The following is a 17,928-nucleotide window of genomic DNA, read 5'->3' as shown; positions in this document are numbered from 1 at the left end:
AGGTGAGCTGGTAAGCTGAGAATGCACAGTATTTGCATTAGAATAACCAGTGCTCTAGAGCTGCAGTATTTCTCTTCATAAACTGAGATAATATTTCTTGCTAATTGGAAATGACTGGACCTTTTATGAAAGCTGAAGGTTAGAAAAGTTCTGAAGGGTTTATGAAACAAGTACTCAAGTCTTGTTTAAAAAATAGAAGTCTTTTTGTTTATTTGAAGGTGTTCAGCAAAAGCCAGCAGGCATGAAATAATTCCAAAGATGTCATCTTATTAGACCTTGAACTGTCTTGTATTTAACTCAAGTCAGTACATCTTAATAAGAATTTAAAGTGATGTATCAGAACTGCTCAGGAGAAGACTCATGGCCCCCACAGACAAGTTCACAGTGCTGCTCATCCTAGAAGTTGGCATGCTGGAGTTCACATACTCCCTTCCTAAGTTTTTTGTTACAGTGTGAAAAACTTAGCAGTGAATAACCTCCTTCAACTTATGTGTCAATGCCCAAAGGACTCTTAGCTCATCTCAATTTAAATTAATGACCTTAGTGATAGTATTAGCAATTGGACCATAGCTCTCATGAGCCAGCTATTTGCATATGGAATTTGATTAATCCTGCTGGCTATCAATTTTCACTTTTAATTAGGTGTGATACTATTGCAGGAGAAAATACAAGACTACTATCAGGCAGAGACAATGTTGATTTTCTGTTGAGTATTCTATTCTGTTTTGCTTGGCTGTGGTAAATTCCCTGACAATGTCTGTTTGGATCAGCTCAGAAAGGTACCATAGACCTTAAAACAGGTCTGTGCAAGCTCAGTGATAGTCAGCACAAAGAAGCACCATATTAATTGAATATTAATGGTTTATGTGATGTAGGGAAATTGGTTTATGATATCCCCTTCCAGTACTCTGTAGCTCTATTCCTCTGAAGGGTATATAGGTCTCTTGTTATACTCTGTCCAGAGTCACAAAAAGACCAGCTCTGTAGGCAAGTGTGGCTATGGGTTTTACTGAGGCTACTTGGTTTCCCTGCATCCTGACTGAGCAAACGTATACTGATGATAAAGTCCTGCTTAGGTTTGGATCAAGACTAAGTTTTGCGTGGACCTTGTAAATATGTAACATGTGGTGTCTCCTGATTTCCAACAGGCCAATTCATATTTCTTTGACATCTTTGCACTTCGCAAACATTGCAACATGTTTGCATATGTCATAGCCAGGAAAACAATGTTCAGCACTTGGCTTGTCCAGCAGACCTGGTGCCCACATGCTGCTTATTGCTGAGCATACCCCTGTAAGAATTAGCAGACCTTGACAAAACCATCAAAAAAATCTCAATAAAAATTGAGTACACTTGCAATAGAACAGGTGCTTAACGCTCCCCTTCCTTACTAGAACAACTTTAAAGAAATACACTTCTTTCCTCAGAAATGGGTTTTAATAGAGGTCGAAATCCACTGACTCAACAAATGAATGATCAACGCCTATTAAACAAACACAGTTAGAAAGGCAGTATATTGCTGCATCTGCTAAAATTCAAAGAGAAGAAAACCTCCTTCTTTGAGATCACAAAAGACTTCTGAGAAGTCACTATGTATATCTGGCAAGGGCATAAGGTGAAGATGAAGGCCTAAATGTTAGCAGTGATATGCCAAACTCTGAATATTGGAACAGATTCCTCTATGTTTTTAAAATGCCTTTCCTGAAGTATTCAGCTGTTTGCAATAAATGAATAACTCATGGTGGGGAACGGGGAATTTTAATGAAAGGAATCTATATTTTTGCAATAGAATTTCTTGCACTTGTGGGAGGCCTTCTTTTTTTTTTTTCACAAGTATCTCATATAGATATGAAATTCCTTTGTGTGGCAATGTGCACTCTGCCAGCGTCACTGGGAGTTAAATCTCTTCAAAAGACATTTTGTTCAAATTAAGATTTCTAGGATGCACCTATGAATGTGGAAAGTGACTCAGCTGTATCAACATTCTAATGTTTTTCTCTGGAAAAAATATGGTGTCCGACACATGAGCAATAAACTATTTGTGTGCATTTAATTTTATTAAAAGTTTGCATCTTACAGTGGATGATTGGAAACTTCATGTAGAAAATGAGCAATATTAATAGAGTATGTTAATAGTACACAGTGGTCTTGTCCATTATATAGTACCAGGGTATTATAGTCTTTTTCCCTTTCTTCATAGGATATGGCTACTCATATGGAAATGGATATGTTCTTCAGTTTGTTACACGTAAAGCAAACTATAGTTCAAATTTTGATTAAAATGTTGCTCTGTGGCCTTTCATATAAAACCTAATTTTATTTAATATTACTTTCTACATGTATGCAGAAAATGGCAAGCTAATATTAATAAAAGAAGGCTTACAGGAATGTGGGACAAGAACAACAGATCCTTGTCAAAATTTATTTACCTAGCTAGACTTTCATTTCAAAGTTAGCAGCACTCTGTGATACTGGCATAATACTGGGGTCTTAAAACTCTGTTAGACATTTTTAACCCACTTTAACTTATTCCATCGTAGTTTAATCCTCTGCTGAACGGGGATGGGGTGAATTTTTAAAAGTTATAATCCAGTGAAGTAAAAAATCTGTAATGACAACATAGACAGCAGGCTTCAAGAGTTTAGTTTAAATTCTTTCTAAAAATGTAAAACTTAGGCAAGAGTTAATAGGATATTTCATACAGTTATATTTCAATCCTTTTCCAAATCTTTATACACTCACTTGTATCTCTGCCATCAGAAACACTTGGGCTCAATTTCTGTTCTTTTAAGGCGAAACCCAGAAAGCTGTAAAATTCTAATGCAATGATTTTCACAGAGTATTGTAACTCATTTGGTCCTTCAGTTCACAGACTGTTATATGTGATAGCATAGTATTTTCTAAACTGAATGAGAAATGATGTTTTACAAACCTAACACCTTCCATTCTGTCTTAACTGGGTAAGAAAATTAAATTAAGATAAAGAATACCACGCCATCTTTCTGCTCCTCTAGAATTTTTACAATTAATTTTATTGGTGGGTCAAATTTTGGCCCACAAATTGATTGGGAAAATTTCATGCATTTCCTATGCACTTGAAATCTACAGTTTTACACTCTTCCTTGACTATCACCTTTGGAGCTGCCTAGTTCTGGAAGTACCTGTAACTCAGACAACACCTTATGTTCTTTAACAAGGAAGCTCCTCTAGTGCCAGCCATAGATAGACTTTTACAGCTTTGCCTAGCCTCAGCATCCAGGCACCAAACTTCTGCCTGAGCTCCACAGGAAAAATGCTGCTTCCTTGCTAGGTTTTGTTGTGTCATGCTGGACCAGAATTTAGGTGGCAGCAGATGAAGCTGGCAGGTGGCTTGTTCAAAACAGGATGAGAAAGTTCTGAGAGTCTGAAATAGAGATGAGGTGGTAGGGTGTTTCACATGGTGGAAGTTTCAAACAGAAACAGACAAATTCTTGTAAGCAATATTTATTGAAAATGAATAAATTCATAGCCACACCCCCAACTTAAGAAGTCCTTGATCTGCAAAGACTTGAAAATGAAAAAGATTTTCTGGTACAAATAGCATATTCTTCTGCTCATTTTGCATTCATTGATAAAATAAAATTTTAGCTGTTGTACAGGACCAGATAGACTTCCATTTTGACTTGCTAATCCTTTCAAGCTCTTAAATTAAATAGACAATGGCAATAATTTCCTTTTTTTCCCTCTCTCTAAAAGCTACATGTTTGGAGAGAAAACAATGAGTTTTCTTCTTTGAAAAACAACAGTGACAGCAGTGCCTGTCTTAGCTCCTGCTTTCCAGGAAAAGGCTGGAACAAACAGTATGGCTGGCTTTTCATCATTTCCTGTTGTGGATCTGTGATTTTGGTTCTTGCTTCAAAGGTCCTAGTGTTATCCAGGAAGATAGGGGAGCCTGGATGTTTAATTCTGGGTATATATCTGACCGCCACAGGGGAGAAGGCAGCACTGGCAGAATGAAGCAGAGAAAAAAAGGAGAAAGAGAAAAGTATCCATTAGGATGCTACTAGAAGAAATGTCTCTGTAATTACAATCTAAGTCTGATTGATTTAAAGTACCTATCTGTCTTAGATGACTAAACACTTTTTAAAAGGCTGCTTACTAAACAATTCTTTTAGTCACTAGTGAATGAAACAGGCTCAAGAAGACTAATTTTTCAGATCCTAAATACTTGTGAAAATTTTTCAGGTGATTAAATCAAACTGAAAAGATAACAGAATAGTACAAATCTACACTGTTTCTTAAAGGAAACATCGAGATGGGGAATTTCCTATATCTAAAAGGAGGAGCAATACTAGCAAGTGTGCATGCCTTGCTGTATGAGTACCACATCACTCTATCAGTTTCAGCATGCTTACAGATGTATAGGGAGAAGTGCACCTCAGCATGACTAGAGAATTTCAGAAGGCATTTACACAGAGCATTCATTGCTCTGCTTCCAGCCTACAGCTTTTGGGCTCTCCCCATAGAATTGTCTCCAGGGCAAGCTATGCACCATAGGTCAGATTGTTTTCGGTTACTATTGGACAACTAGGTGAAGAGCATTTATTCAGTTTGGAAGGCTGATCAATAATTCATGGCCATAGAGGACACAATCCATTCTGTTTCTCTCTTGATTAGGGAATAGGCCTAGAATTCCAGGTGAATGAGTAGATCAGTGAATCCCACCCAAGATCATGGACTGGGCTAGCAAAAAATATGATCTAATTCAGGACTTAATAGCTGGTAGGTTGCCAGCTTTATTAATCAGTCTGTTACCATTCACAGGGCTTGTGGCAGCTTAGCCCACAGTCCAGGAATGCAAGGGAGAGGAAATGAAACTCTAAAGCAAAATTTGACAGAGCAATTCTTAAGGATTTTTACTGAGACCAAACACTTAAGGTGCTTTACCATCTTTGCATTTCCTGCAAACTATTTGAAACTAGCTAGTTTTCAGATTTATTTATAACAGTCAACTTACATGGGGTAGAAAGCACTGTAAAACTATAATTTTGGCTGGCCTTTTTCCTTTTGCAGAACAGCCATGCCAATATCCTAATATTTTATGATAACAACTGTTACGAATTATAATGCACCTAAACAAAGCAGTGTTGCTACTGTTTTATTAGTACCCTCATCTTTCTGTGGGTACAAGTTTTCTAATTAGTCTTTGATTCTCAGTCAGATCTCAAAGAGATATCAACTGATAGAGCCAGTGTAATTTCAATGATGTTAAATTTCACTGAATTTATATCAGCCGTTGTCAGCTGAATTTATATCAGCTTCTTGTCTTGCATAACTGCTGTTGTGTGAATGATGAAAAAGCTCAGGTAGCTACATTTTTGTTTTAACAAGGGCTGTTTGAATCAAGAATGATAGCTCATAGATTAAAACCAGAAAAATACAGAATTTAAAGCTGAACTGAGAACAGTTAATAGTAGTATTCTGAATTTTGTGACTCCTAAGGATGTTCAACACAAAAATCGCAGTAACAGTGTATGTTAAATTCAATTTCTTAACCTAAAGACGATAAAAAAAAATTCCACTACCTCTGTTTTCTGTGTGACAAAAAATTATCATTTTTTATGCTTAAATGAATGATCCCAAGTGATTATTTTAGAAAATATTATTGAAAACTTCAGATGCTTCTTTTTACATGGTTAATAATGAAAGGAAGTCACCATACAAATTCTGCAGGGCTCTATGCAAGAACCTCTGCTGTTCAATGTATTTGTAAATGACTGGGGAAAGGTGAGTGAGAAAGTTTGTTGATGACAAAATATTTCAGAATAGAAATGATAAGAGCTGAGAATGAGGAATAGGCAGAGAGATCTTATCAGAATAGATAAATAGGCAGTAAATTAAGGAATGAAATTCTGTGGTAGCTAATGCAATATGGAACACATTATAAATATAAATCCCTGCTCCATATATAATTAGGATTGAGATTTTAGAGTTAAGAATGCTTCATGAAAACATCAATTTAGTGCTCTTTAATGACAAAACCCAAATAAAATGAATTAGTAGAGAAAAAAGACTGAACAAATAATGGAAGGCCATATTTGCCATCATACAGGACCATGGTTCTGCCGCATCTTGTACACTGTGTGCCATTCCGGTCTCTTCATTTTAAAGACAGAACTGGGAGTGGAGAAGGACAAAAAAGGAGATTCAAAGGTATAAGTATAGAATAGCTTATGTACAAGGATTATTTGCATGATTCAAGAGGCTGTTACTCAGGGCCGGAAAAGTGATCAATATCTGTTTACTATTATGAATGGATATAGTTTGATGCATATACTAGTGAGCTAGAAGGAGGCTTCCTTATGCAGCTAGGAATCATCAAACTTTCCATTCACTGGTATTTGTAGAAAAAATACTTAAAGCATAGCAGCAAAGGAAATTAAGGAGAAGCATGGGAAATTTGGATAGAGACAGAATTGTCCATCTGAAGGGTTCTCCAAAGAAGGTGTCAGGAACCAGGTTCAAAACAAACAGTAAGAGGAAGTAGAGCTGTGGAACTCATTGCTGAAAGTATCTTATGAATGTTAAAAGTTTACAAAGGGTCAAAGTGAACACATGCACAGAAGATCAGTCTGTTTAGTTACTGAAACAGAAAACTCATTTGGTCCTTCAGTTTACATATTTTACATGAGATAGCATAATATTTTATAAATTTAAAGAGAAATGATGAAACAGAAAACATGTACAGAAACAATATCTAGCTGATGCCTTAAAGAACCTGGCATCAGCAGAGGAAATTGAATTATTGGACAGCTGAGAAGAAATCAAGGGTCTATAATATGCTTGCCATGTTCTTGCTCTTCACCAGGCATCTCTTATAGCTGCTGTTGGAGACACGATGATTTTTCTAACTGAATCTTTGGTTTGATCCTGCTTAGCCACTTTTGAGTTCTCATTTGACACAGTAGATCATGAGACACTGTTCTGTTTGTCAGACTCATATGAGTTTGCAGATTTTTTGAATGACTGACACACATCCTTTTCATGTTGTGCAGCAAAAAGGTTTGTAAGTTAAAACCAGAGAGGCCTGTTTCTGTGAAATATCCATGTATGTGGTTTTCCACATTTGTCCTCCCTTTCCAAAGTGTCCATTTTAACAGGCACAAGTCATTCAGTGTGTTTTACTCTCTCCCATTAAAATCATATCTCCATTAACTTGCATTCTCAGTTTCTTTTTTTATTATCAAATATCTGTAGAATATTGACTTTGACTTTTCTGGAAATTATTCACTGAATAAAATGTTTCCATGCCACTGGTAACTTTGTACAACGTGTAGACAGCTGCAGGAAGAAAAATTGATCTAAATGGAAGAGTAAACTCAGTCTTGTTTTCCCTCCACCCATTGCATAAACAGGATGAATATAAGGACTCTGGATTCAGTGAAAACTTTCTGAGTGCTGTCACGCCTTGATAATGGTCCAGCTTATTATAATGTCCAACAGTACTCTCCTACCTATGTTGTATCTGAGATATCTTAACAAAGAATGAAAATTCTGAATTCTTTTATACAGAGCATTTGCAAACACAGTGCTGCCAAATTCTTACAGTGCTATGCCAATAAAAACAATCTTGGCTTTTGATTAGTTATTTACCTGAAGAGAGAGATTTTCCACCTTGAGTATTAGATTGTTTGTTTGCATTTTCCTTTGCTCTCAAGTAGTCATATATTCAGAGGAATAAATGCATAATTTCTAAACCAATACTGTAATTATAGGTAATGAACTGTAGTAGAGCTAGAAAAAAAGGAGAAGAGTGAGAAATCAAGATGCGTTCTGTACCTTTTTGAATTACTATTTTTTAAAATCTCGAATTGATCAGTCTTAAATTAATGTTAATATACCTATGGTTGATTTTACACTGAGAAGAGGACCTGAATCACCACTTGAGGCCTTCATAGTTTCCTGAAATTCCTTTTCAACTTTATTTTCTCCGCTCCAGTTGTTCAGGTTTGACTTGGCAAAGCATTCAGGGCACAGTGTCTTGAAAGAGAACTCCAAAATTTCTGAGACAAATGAACTGCCTATCCCTTAGGAAGTCCTAAAAGAACTACATATATTAATGAAAATATGCTTAATGAAGTTAAACATTATCAAAAATTCCTCACCTCAAAACAAAGGATACAAAATGAATAGAGTATTCTATTTTAATGGATTAAAAAAATTAATTACAGATCAATCCCTGTGTCTTTTTAATGATGTTTTTGGATATTGTGCCCAACGAAACCACTGTCTTTCCTTCTTCAAAGAAGAAGTAGAAGAAATGGAACAACAGTTTGTCAGTATTTGTTGGAAAAGAGTTACTAGGCAGTTGGAAAAGCTCCTGGTGCCTTTTTGATATCAGTAGGTAGTGGAAATCCATACTTTCCAGTAAAAGTACAAGACCAGAACCAAATATCAGTCTGCCATGCTTAATAAGTGCTTTTCCAATGATGCTTGTAGCACTAGATAAGCACTTCTAAATTTTTTTGCTCCTTACTATTTTTCTAAATCAACATTTCTGCCATCATCATCATCATTCAGAACCACTTCTGGCTATGCAGTTGTGGAGGAAATCCCCCTACTCAGCCCTTTCGCAACATCGATTTATTGCATTGCAGTGGTGTTTTGGGTTAACACTCGTGAGCAGCTAAGCACCTCATAGTCCTTTGTTTACTTTCCCCCTTTCCCCAATGGGACAGGGAAGAGGAACGGAAGAACAAAAGCACGAAAACTTGGGGATCAAGATAAAGAAAAGTTTAATAAGTGAAGGATAAATAGTAGAAGGATAAATAGTAGAAGAGAGAAAAGAAGAAAACAAACCAGAACACAGGATGCAAAGGCAACACTCAACACACAACCAACTCCAGTGGGTAGAATGATGACCAACCAGTTCCTGAACAAAAGATGTCTACCCCCCTGACACTTCCTTTTAATTGCTAAGCATGATGCCACATATTATGGAGTATCTCTGGTTAATTTAGGTTCTCCGCTCAGTTGTGTCCATTCCCAAACCATTGTGCACCCCCCCCCGCCAAGTCTATTCACTTGAGGGGCTGAGAGAGAAACAGAGAAAGTCTTGGTGCTGTACAAACTGTGTTCAGCCAGAGCTTGAACATTAGCGTGTTACCAGCATTTGGGTCAAAAGTCTAAACCACAGCACCATATGAGCTGCTATGAAGAAAATGAACTCCATCCTAGACAGAGCCATTAAAATTGGGGCAAGCTTTTCAATGTTTCGTCTAGGAGTGACACTTGGCTATGGAAAAGAAGGCAACACTGGTTATAGTTAACTAATTGATAAGGTAGAGTATGCAAGTTTCTGAATTTTATCTTCAAGGAAGAGGACAATAAAACCACCACATAAATTATGTTGCTCAGTGTTATATTATTGACTTTAAATTGGCTCTTTTTCCAGGCACCCCTAAAAATAGGTCTATGTTTCAGTTTCACAATACTAAGTGCAAACCCTCATGCTTTTGCATGTTCTTTCTTGTATTATTGTAGCCTTATTTTGGGGAAGAGAGATCGAAGAAAACTGAATCAGTTCACATGAAAGAACTGCTGCATTTGCAGAAATTCTATTACACAGCAATGCTCTGTGTTATTGGGTGTGTGAGTCTCTGAGGATACTTTCTATAGCAGACAGTGTACTAGCAGTATATAAAAAAGCAGTTAGATGGAAAATGTTAGTGAAGAACAATGAGATCTAGAGCTTTTTTATTAACCCTTGTGGGCTGTTTTTTTAGTGCTCACACAGACTCTTGACTAGGAAGGGCAGGTTCAGACCTTTACTCATGGAAGCAACAGTTACCCACACTAAATCACAAACAGAGGTCTCAGGGCTAACTGCCCAACCAGAAGTCTTTCAGGTATTACATAATCAATGACAGGAACAATCAATTGTATTTGTTAGATTGGGTATGAAGCAGTATAGAATGCATGGAGTCTAAATCATCCATTTCCATTAAATATGCTGGCTTTCAAGAAACCACATGTATTGGATCAGTCATCAATCATTTCAGAAAATAACTCCTCCCTTTCCTGAGCCTTCAGTTTTGTATACCTGAAAAAAAAGAGATACCTTCTGTTTTAAAGGCTTTTATACTCTACATGTTGTTACATGGAACTGGTAGTCTAATCCTATGAAATGTAAATCATTATATGAAGAAAAAAAACCAAAGGAAAAATAAACTGTAAGCAAAGAAAACGAGAGTGGTAAGCAGTCTGTATCCCACCTACAGATTGCTGGTTTGCTAGCTGTGCTAGCTAACTGCTTAGATTCATTGTAGGTTGACAGATTCGTGCTAGACAGTCACATTTTTCCTTTTAACCACATTTCTTTTCTTATTTTTGCCCTCCTTCCCCATATGCCATAGAAAAAAAAAATATTCTCTTTCTCTCTCCCTGTGATGTCTTCGTTGCTGCTTCATTAACCAGTGCACCATCAGTGCATTTTATTACAGCTTCTCTCCTGGCCTACTGTGTTATTGCTAAGATGCAGCTATGAACTGGCTATCAAAATGCTAGTCTGTGTTTTAATCCTTCTGTCCATTCAAAAGAGGGGGAAGTCGTTTCTTTGGCAAAATCCTGAATTAAATCCATATTTTATCTATTATCTTTACTGGCCCCACATGAAATAGACTGAGGAGGTATAGTGTAGGATGTGACAGATTTATTTACCTATTTATCTGCTGTAAAAGGCTGGGGGCAGATCTCTTATCTGATCAGTGTATTAAGACAATTTAGACTGATTTTATGTATGTGCCTTCAAATGACCTTGAAAAACTACTGAAGTTAATGAAAGTGTGTTTCAATTTCATGACTGTTAAGAAATGAAAAGGCCATGCTGTGATAGATATCCTCTGTGACATATACCTCCAGTTGTACCAGTAGGGAGGGGACATGATTTAAATACTGTCTGGTTTCCAATGGGTTTCCTGGGTATGGAGTGCACTTAATTCATTTTTAAGTGAAGAGAAAGATATAACTGCAAGTATGATAGAAGCACATAAATCAGTGCCAAAACACAGAGGAATATTTGAAATCTCATATGTAGCCATGAAAAGGGAAATAAGAGACTTGATGGCCTCTTCGGAACAGTGCAAATGTTAAAAAATCGGGCAGTGTGTGGTGCAAATTTTAGGGGGAATGGGACTACACACGTTGTCAGTCCCTTTCCATCCACTCACTGCCTGCACGAATTCTAGTCTTCCCAGCTCCGCTCTGTCAGAGCTCTCTGCCAGTGCTGCATGTTAGACAGCTGCGAGACTGCATCTGTTCTCTGTTTTCCACTCAATTAAAGCAAAGAGAAAATATATAAATAAGACAAATTGCTCTGACAGTAAATTTTGTGAAAAATTATGTCTGAAATATATGATTTTGTAGGAACTTGGTGCAAGATTTTGTGTTCTTTAAAATTTGATTTTGCAGGATTTTTTTATTACTGCTTTTAAATTGGTGCCTATATGTATTTTTTATTTTTTGTAAATACACAAAAGGCTTTATGTCTTACACAGATCACTATTTAATTTGGGGAGGAAATGGTGAAAAAAGAAGCGAAGCGAGGAAGGAGAAATACTTGTCATACCAGATACAGACAAGACAAATCAGTAGCTGCCTGTAAGGGATTATTAGAAAAGGCTGTGACTTCTCCTGCATTAACTGATGTGGAGTACACAGTATGTACAGCTGTCGACTCAAACCTCATTAAAATTTTAATTATTCTGTTATTTATATTGTAGTTGTGACTGAAGGTCCCAGTCAAGAACACAGACCAATGAGTATTCATAAAAGGAGTAGGGAAATTGTATTATTATTATTAGATTCATAATGACATGGACTCCAAGCATGGTCAGGCTGGCACCACCCAGACAGCACCCTGACAGTGGACTCCAGGGGCAGCAAAAATAAATGAATGTGACTCTGACGGTGGAAGACACAGCAACTTTGCAGAGTGAACATTCAAGCAAGAACTCTGAGATGCCACATACAGCCACATACAGCCTGAAGGATGACAAGACTGTGTACGTCAGTTTTTGTAGTAATTCATTACACATTCATCACTTCCAGACATCACAACAGAAGAATAATGTGAATGTCTGGGATTAAATCTAAAGTCCAATGGAAAAAACTGGCAAAGGAGAACTTAGTAATAACTACTTGGAAAGTGGAGGAAAGCAGACATTTTTCTTAGTTTACTAAGTAGCATAATACAATTTAATTTCTCAAAAAAGTATTTCTCTATGATTTGGAAATCTGGTCTTTTTGGTCTCAGGTGGAAATGATAGGTTTTGTATCACATACCTAAATATATTGTTTCTTTCTTCTTCCCTTCTTTTTCAGGTTACCTGTGCAAATTTAACAAATGGAGGAAAAACAGAACTTCTAAAATCAGGAAGCTCCAAATCCACACTAAAGCACATATGGACGGAAAGTAGCAAAGACTTGTCCATCAGCCGACTGCTGTCACAGACTTTTCGTGGAAAGGAAAATGATACAGATTTGAACCTGCGATATGATGCCCCAGAAACTTATTCTGAGCAAGATCTCTGGGACTGGCTGAGGAACTCCACAGATCTGCAAGAGCCTCGGCCCAGAGCAAAGAGACGGCCCATCGTCAAAACTGGGAAATTTAAGAAAATGTTTGGCTGGGGAGATTTTCATTCCAACATCAAGACTGTGAAGCTAAATCTGTTAATAACAGGGAAAATCGTTGACCATGGCAATGGGACGTTTAGTGTTTACTTCAGGCATAACTCCACTGGTCAAGGGAATGTATCTGTGAGCCTAGTGCCCCCTACGAAAATAGTGGAATTTGACTTGGCACAACAGACAGTGATTGATGCCAAAGATTCCAAGTCCTTTAACTGTCGAATCGAGTATGAAAAGGTTGACAAGGCTACCAAGAATACACTCTGCAACTATGACCCTTCAAAAACCTGTTATCAGGAGCAGACCCAGAGTCACGTGTCATGGCTCTGCTCCAAGCCCTTTAAAGTAATCTGTATTTACATTTCCTTTTATAGTACAGATTATAAACTAGTACAGAAAGTGTGTCCTGATTACAACTACCACAGTGACACACCCTACTTCCCTTCAGGGTGAGGACCAACTCATGTCTGAGACTGAAGCCTGGGGAATAAAAGAGGTCGAATGACAGGGCTGTAACCTCAAGGAGGAAGGCCACATCTATTTCCTGGAATGTGTCTACCTGCTGCTGCTGATGTCAAATGGCTACAAATATGTTAGTGGAAAACAATCTAATGTAATTTTTACCCAGTCAGCTCCATGTATCAATCTAGGTGTAAATCACTATGGATTTGAAATAAAACCATACACATACACAGAGACACACACACTTCTCGGCGCACATTATTGAGATTCCTGTTAAGAAATCTTTCATTGTCTGATATCTAAGGATTCAACATAACCTATCATCAAGCAAAATGGATTAACTAGACAGTACAAGGTTTCTAATGCAGACTGTTATGGAAGTCTCCTTGAAAGTCCTTTGAGTACATGCCAATCAATAATCCCCACTCATGCATTCTACTGCTTGGAGTAGCTGTACTGGTAAATAATACTGTAGGAGTAAATACTTGTAAAAAATGGGGAAAAAGTGTGTTTAGAGTTCAGTATTCCCTATTATATGAACACAGCAAAGTGTCATGACTTTTTCCCAGCACACAGTAGGCACATTCAAGGTGGTGGTGGTGGCTCTTTTTCCATGGAACAAGCCTGTTTCTAGTAAAGATGGGCAAACATTTGGAATTTACATGTGAGCAGACATTCTGTTTTAATGTTTCTCTGACTCTTTAAGCTCTGATTCTTTAAACTTGTTTGAGTTTAGACCAGCTAAACTACTTAAAAACTGCAACTGATCTCTAAGAAGGAAAATGCCTGATGGAGAGAGAACATGTAAGTTATAAGTGGCTGTCTTATCTTTATTACAAAATATTGTAACAAATTCAATATCCTAGTCTTCATTTGTATGAATGGTTTGTATTGTACATAATTTAACCAGTGTTATTTGAGCTGCTTATTAATATTAACTTGTAATTGTCTCTCTGCTTGTTATTGGTTAAAACAATCAAGGAAATGAGGAATCCATTTTATCAATGTAGCTGTAAACTCCATTAAAAGACAGAACTATGTACAAAGCATTTATTCAGCTAAAGTATTGTTGAAAGCTATACATATACAACATTACAGTCTGTCTGTATTTAGATATTTTATTTCCAGAGGAAAAAAATGAACTGTACATAAAAATAAAAAATCTTAAAGTTGAGTTTCAATATGTACTGTGTAGATAGTAGTTTAAAGAGTTCTGACAAGCGGGTAACACTCCAAGTCTAATATGATTTTCAATATTGTCTCTTTGCATATGTACATATATAGACATCTATTTATAAATTTGTGTGTGTGCATATTTGTGCGTGTATAAGTACATGTGTGTGTGAGTGTATGCAAATACATATATATGTTGAATACATAAAAATTTCTCTAGCCCTCTTCCTAGCAAGCAGATCTGATTACTGAAGGTCTTGCTAGCTCAAGCAGAAGCCCCCACTCCGATAAGAAATTACAGGTGCAGGGTTTTGTTTAAAATGAGTCATTATAATTTAGAAGTGGGAAAACATAGAGCCACTCTCTGTGTACAAAGGCCTGTCTTTGCCTTAATTCTAGCCTCCTCTGAGGTACTGATTTCTATGGAATGAGAAGATCCCTTTTTATGGTACTAGGGAATTTTCTTCCTATAAAGAAAAAGCTCATAGCTTTTATATATATATATATTTTTTTTTTGTGGATAGTGGCATACTTTACCCCCAACATCCAGAAAACCAGCAACTGTAAGAAGTCCATGCCTAAAAGAAGGCTGCCCAAAGAAGAACTCAGTATATCCTATCATATCATATCTTTCAGAATTGTCATTCCTGGAAATGTTTTCTTCCCCCTATCACCCTCGCCCCCAGGTTCTGTGCCCTTGGGTCAAAGCTGTGAATGCAGATATGGGTCAGCTTCCAACTATGTGCAGCATTATGAACAGCTTCTCCAAAATCCCAGTAAAAACTCCACTAATGTTTCAAGAACTGAAAAGTTTGAAACAACTACCAGTTGAGGACCTCTCTTGCTGAAATGTGCAGAACCTAAATGAGAATGGAACAAAGCAAATGGATAACATTATTGAAAGTAAATGTTTCTCCCACTGATGTACCAGTAGGAGAGGAGACTTTCATATTATTATTATTGCTTTGGCTTCTTTGAATTGATACGCTTGTGGGAATTTCTTCATTATGTATGACATTTCCCAGGACAAACTTGTGACCCTGGACCGTGTGCAGATTTGGAGAAAGAAATTTTCCAAGCCATGTAGTCCCTATTCTGATCTCATTCAGGAATATGCTGAGATACACAATTTTTTCCTTGGACGGGGATTATGATTAAACTGGTAGTGTTTATCCCTTGTGCTCTATGAAAAGTAATTGTTATGAATATATACCATAAAGCAATTTGTGTTGCTGCCAATAGTTATATCTTGGGTCTATTAAATCAATGGGAATTTTGCTATTGATTTCAATATAAATTTCCATTTAATAGTCTGTAGAACTCCAGTGTTAAATATGATTAACAATTTTAGCAGTCTGTATTACAATTGAGCATTACATGGTTCGTTTATATACCTGGAAAATGGATGTGAAATACTATTGCTGGTACAGTTTCAATATTTTCTATATTTTTTAAAACTTCCCGTAAATATATGCAATATACGCATTCTGTTCATATATAAATATTTGTCCACTTTTCAGGTAAAATCCATACAAAAAGGAACTATTCATCATGCAATGGTTTTGATCCTATTAACTGTGGTTGTTGGTATTTTGTCTGCCTCCGTCACAGTCAGTCATACTATTAATTAGTCCTATGCCTTTGAAGAATTTGCTATTCTTCATAGGCATTTTTGAGTTTGAACTTGAAAGAGTTCTTTTGGTGATTGAGTTGTGAAACAGTGATTTAATACCAGAATAGATTAATGTATTACTTAGGTGCTAGTTCACTGCATTTCATTCAATCTTTTTGAGAAACATTTTGTGTTTACTAATTTTGTTAAAGAATGTTTTTGGTTTTGTCATTTGAAAAAGGATTTTAATGAACATGAATGTGTTAAGTCAGTTAAATAATGTATGTATGGGTATCTGGGTCTTGCACATGAACAATGCCTTAATGGAGTGCTAGGCCAGGCATATGTTGCCACTCTATAACTCACTAATTCTAGAAGTAATAAAGATGTATATCTCTAAAGATATATTTTTAGGATTAAAGAAGATTAAGTCACTTATTTTTAAGAAGTGAAGAGACTGTTTCTGTTCACCTTTTTTTTAAAAAACTTTTAAGTCATTCTTTGGCTCTTATTTTCACTTTCTAGAGAAATCACAAATAGAGATATTTTAATGGAATCAATAATTTCTGGTGGAAAAATACATGGATCATGCACATGAGCAAGTATTAGTATATTAAAGTTGCCTTGTGTGGATCAGTGATATTATTTATGTGTCAGTTCCTGTGCTTTTGAAAAAAGGAATCGAAGATATAGGAAATGGGTAGTTTGCAAAAAAACCTGCAAAAATCACTGATCAAAGTTCTAAACAATGGTGAAACCTGTAAGGCTTTCACTTGTTAATTTTATCAAAATATTTCAGCATGGTGCAGAAAATATACTATCTTCTCTCCTTATGAAATCACTTGTAAAATTTTATCCCTTTCTCTCTTTTTCTTCTTACACTGACAGTAAGCAAACTAACAAATTCATCTACACAGACATGGTTTTTCAAAGTTTCCCCTTACTTAAAAAGTAATGATGTCAGAAACTGTTGAAAATTATGGTAGTAATTTACAGTAAAATTAGAAATATTTCAACTCCCTTTATATGAGAGCACAGTGGAAGTATTGTAGTGTCCTTGTACACGTTAGCCCAGAAATTTATGTAATACTATTCATCCATTTGGTCAGAGGTCAGTTTTACCTTGATTAAGTCATGATATCCTCATGAGTTCTGAATCCTGTGGTGCAAATTGCAAATCTGTTAGAATACCATAAACTACTCTGCAAATTATGTGTTAGAGAATTGTGGAAGAAAACGGATTACAAAACATCCGCTCAGCTTACAGTAAAACCAACCTAAGGCTTAGGCAACTGATCTGAAGAATTATTCTTCAACAGAAGACAATGAACCTCAGTCTCGGCATCTTGTGGGTCCTTCTATGTCCTTCTGTGGCAGAGGTAGTAAAATTGTATCTGACTGCATCTAGAAAAGGAAGAAAAGCTTTTCTCTAGTGATTTGTGCTCAGCTGCGTGTCTTAGGACTGCCAGAGACCCCAAATGGCTGCATCAAGGATCTGTTGTGCTAGGACCTGCATAATATATGATGTATACAATACCTGTTTGGGAATGGTTTTGATGCCAAGAATGCCTAATTTTCAAGACAGTGTACTGCAGAGTTCTTGTGAACCCTTTACTTATAAATTTGAAGCATGCTGTTTCTGATTTTTTTTTTTTTTGTTAAATATACACAGTTCCCAAAAAAGAATTATTTTTAAAATCTCATACATACATCAATGAAATACAAGCACTCTTGGCCCTTCTGATTAGTTACGGTTACCACTTTAGTTTATGAATATGAATACTATTTCCAAAAAATATTTTGACAGTGGAACAACAGACTATTTTATAATAAAAAAACATTTCCTTTTTTCGTTTTTTTTTTTTTTTTTTATTGGGCAGTATCTTACTAAAATGTTGGTAAATTGGCAGATTAAAAATTTTCTGGATCAATTTGACAAACTAAATATCCATGGATATGGTTAACACTCTTTACTGCTTGTGAGAGGAGCACTCATTAAAAATAAACTGTCA

General features: G+C 36.3%; 1 protein-coding gene across 4 annotated transcripts in view; it reads left to right on the top strand.

Annotated features, from left to right (window-relative positions):
* The window catches only part of NXPH1 (neurexophilin 1), a 142,485-nt gene extending 125,933 nt beyond the window's left edge, over window positions 1-16,552 (top strand). For all 4 annotated transcript variants that reach the window (XM_039549874.1, XM_039549872.1, XM_039549875.1 and 1 more), the window contains one exon: window positions 12,361-16,552. In XM_039549874.1, coding sequence (XP_039405808.1) covers window positions 12,361-13,122 — 762 coding nt within the window. In that variant the 3' untranslated portion in view covers window positions 13,123-16,552. The remainder of the gene's footprint in view (window positions 1-12,360) is intronic.
* The last annotated feature ends 1,376 nt before the right edge of the window (window positions 16,553-17,928 follow it).

The sequence above is a fragment of the Corvus cornix genome, chromosome 2 (genome assembly GCF_000738735.6).
Source record: "Corvus cornix cornix isolate S_Up_H32 chromosome 2, ASM73873v5, whole genome shotgun sequence".
NCBI classification, from domain to species: domain Eukaryota; kingdom Metazoa; phylum Chordata; class Aves; order Passeriformes; family Corvidae; genus Corvus; species Corvus cornix.
Note: the sequence above shows the minus strand (reverse complement) of the source record. Positions and strands in the feature narration are given on the sequence as shown.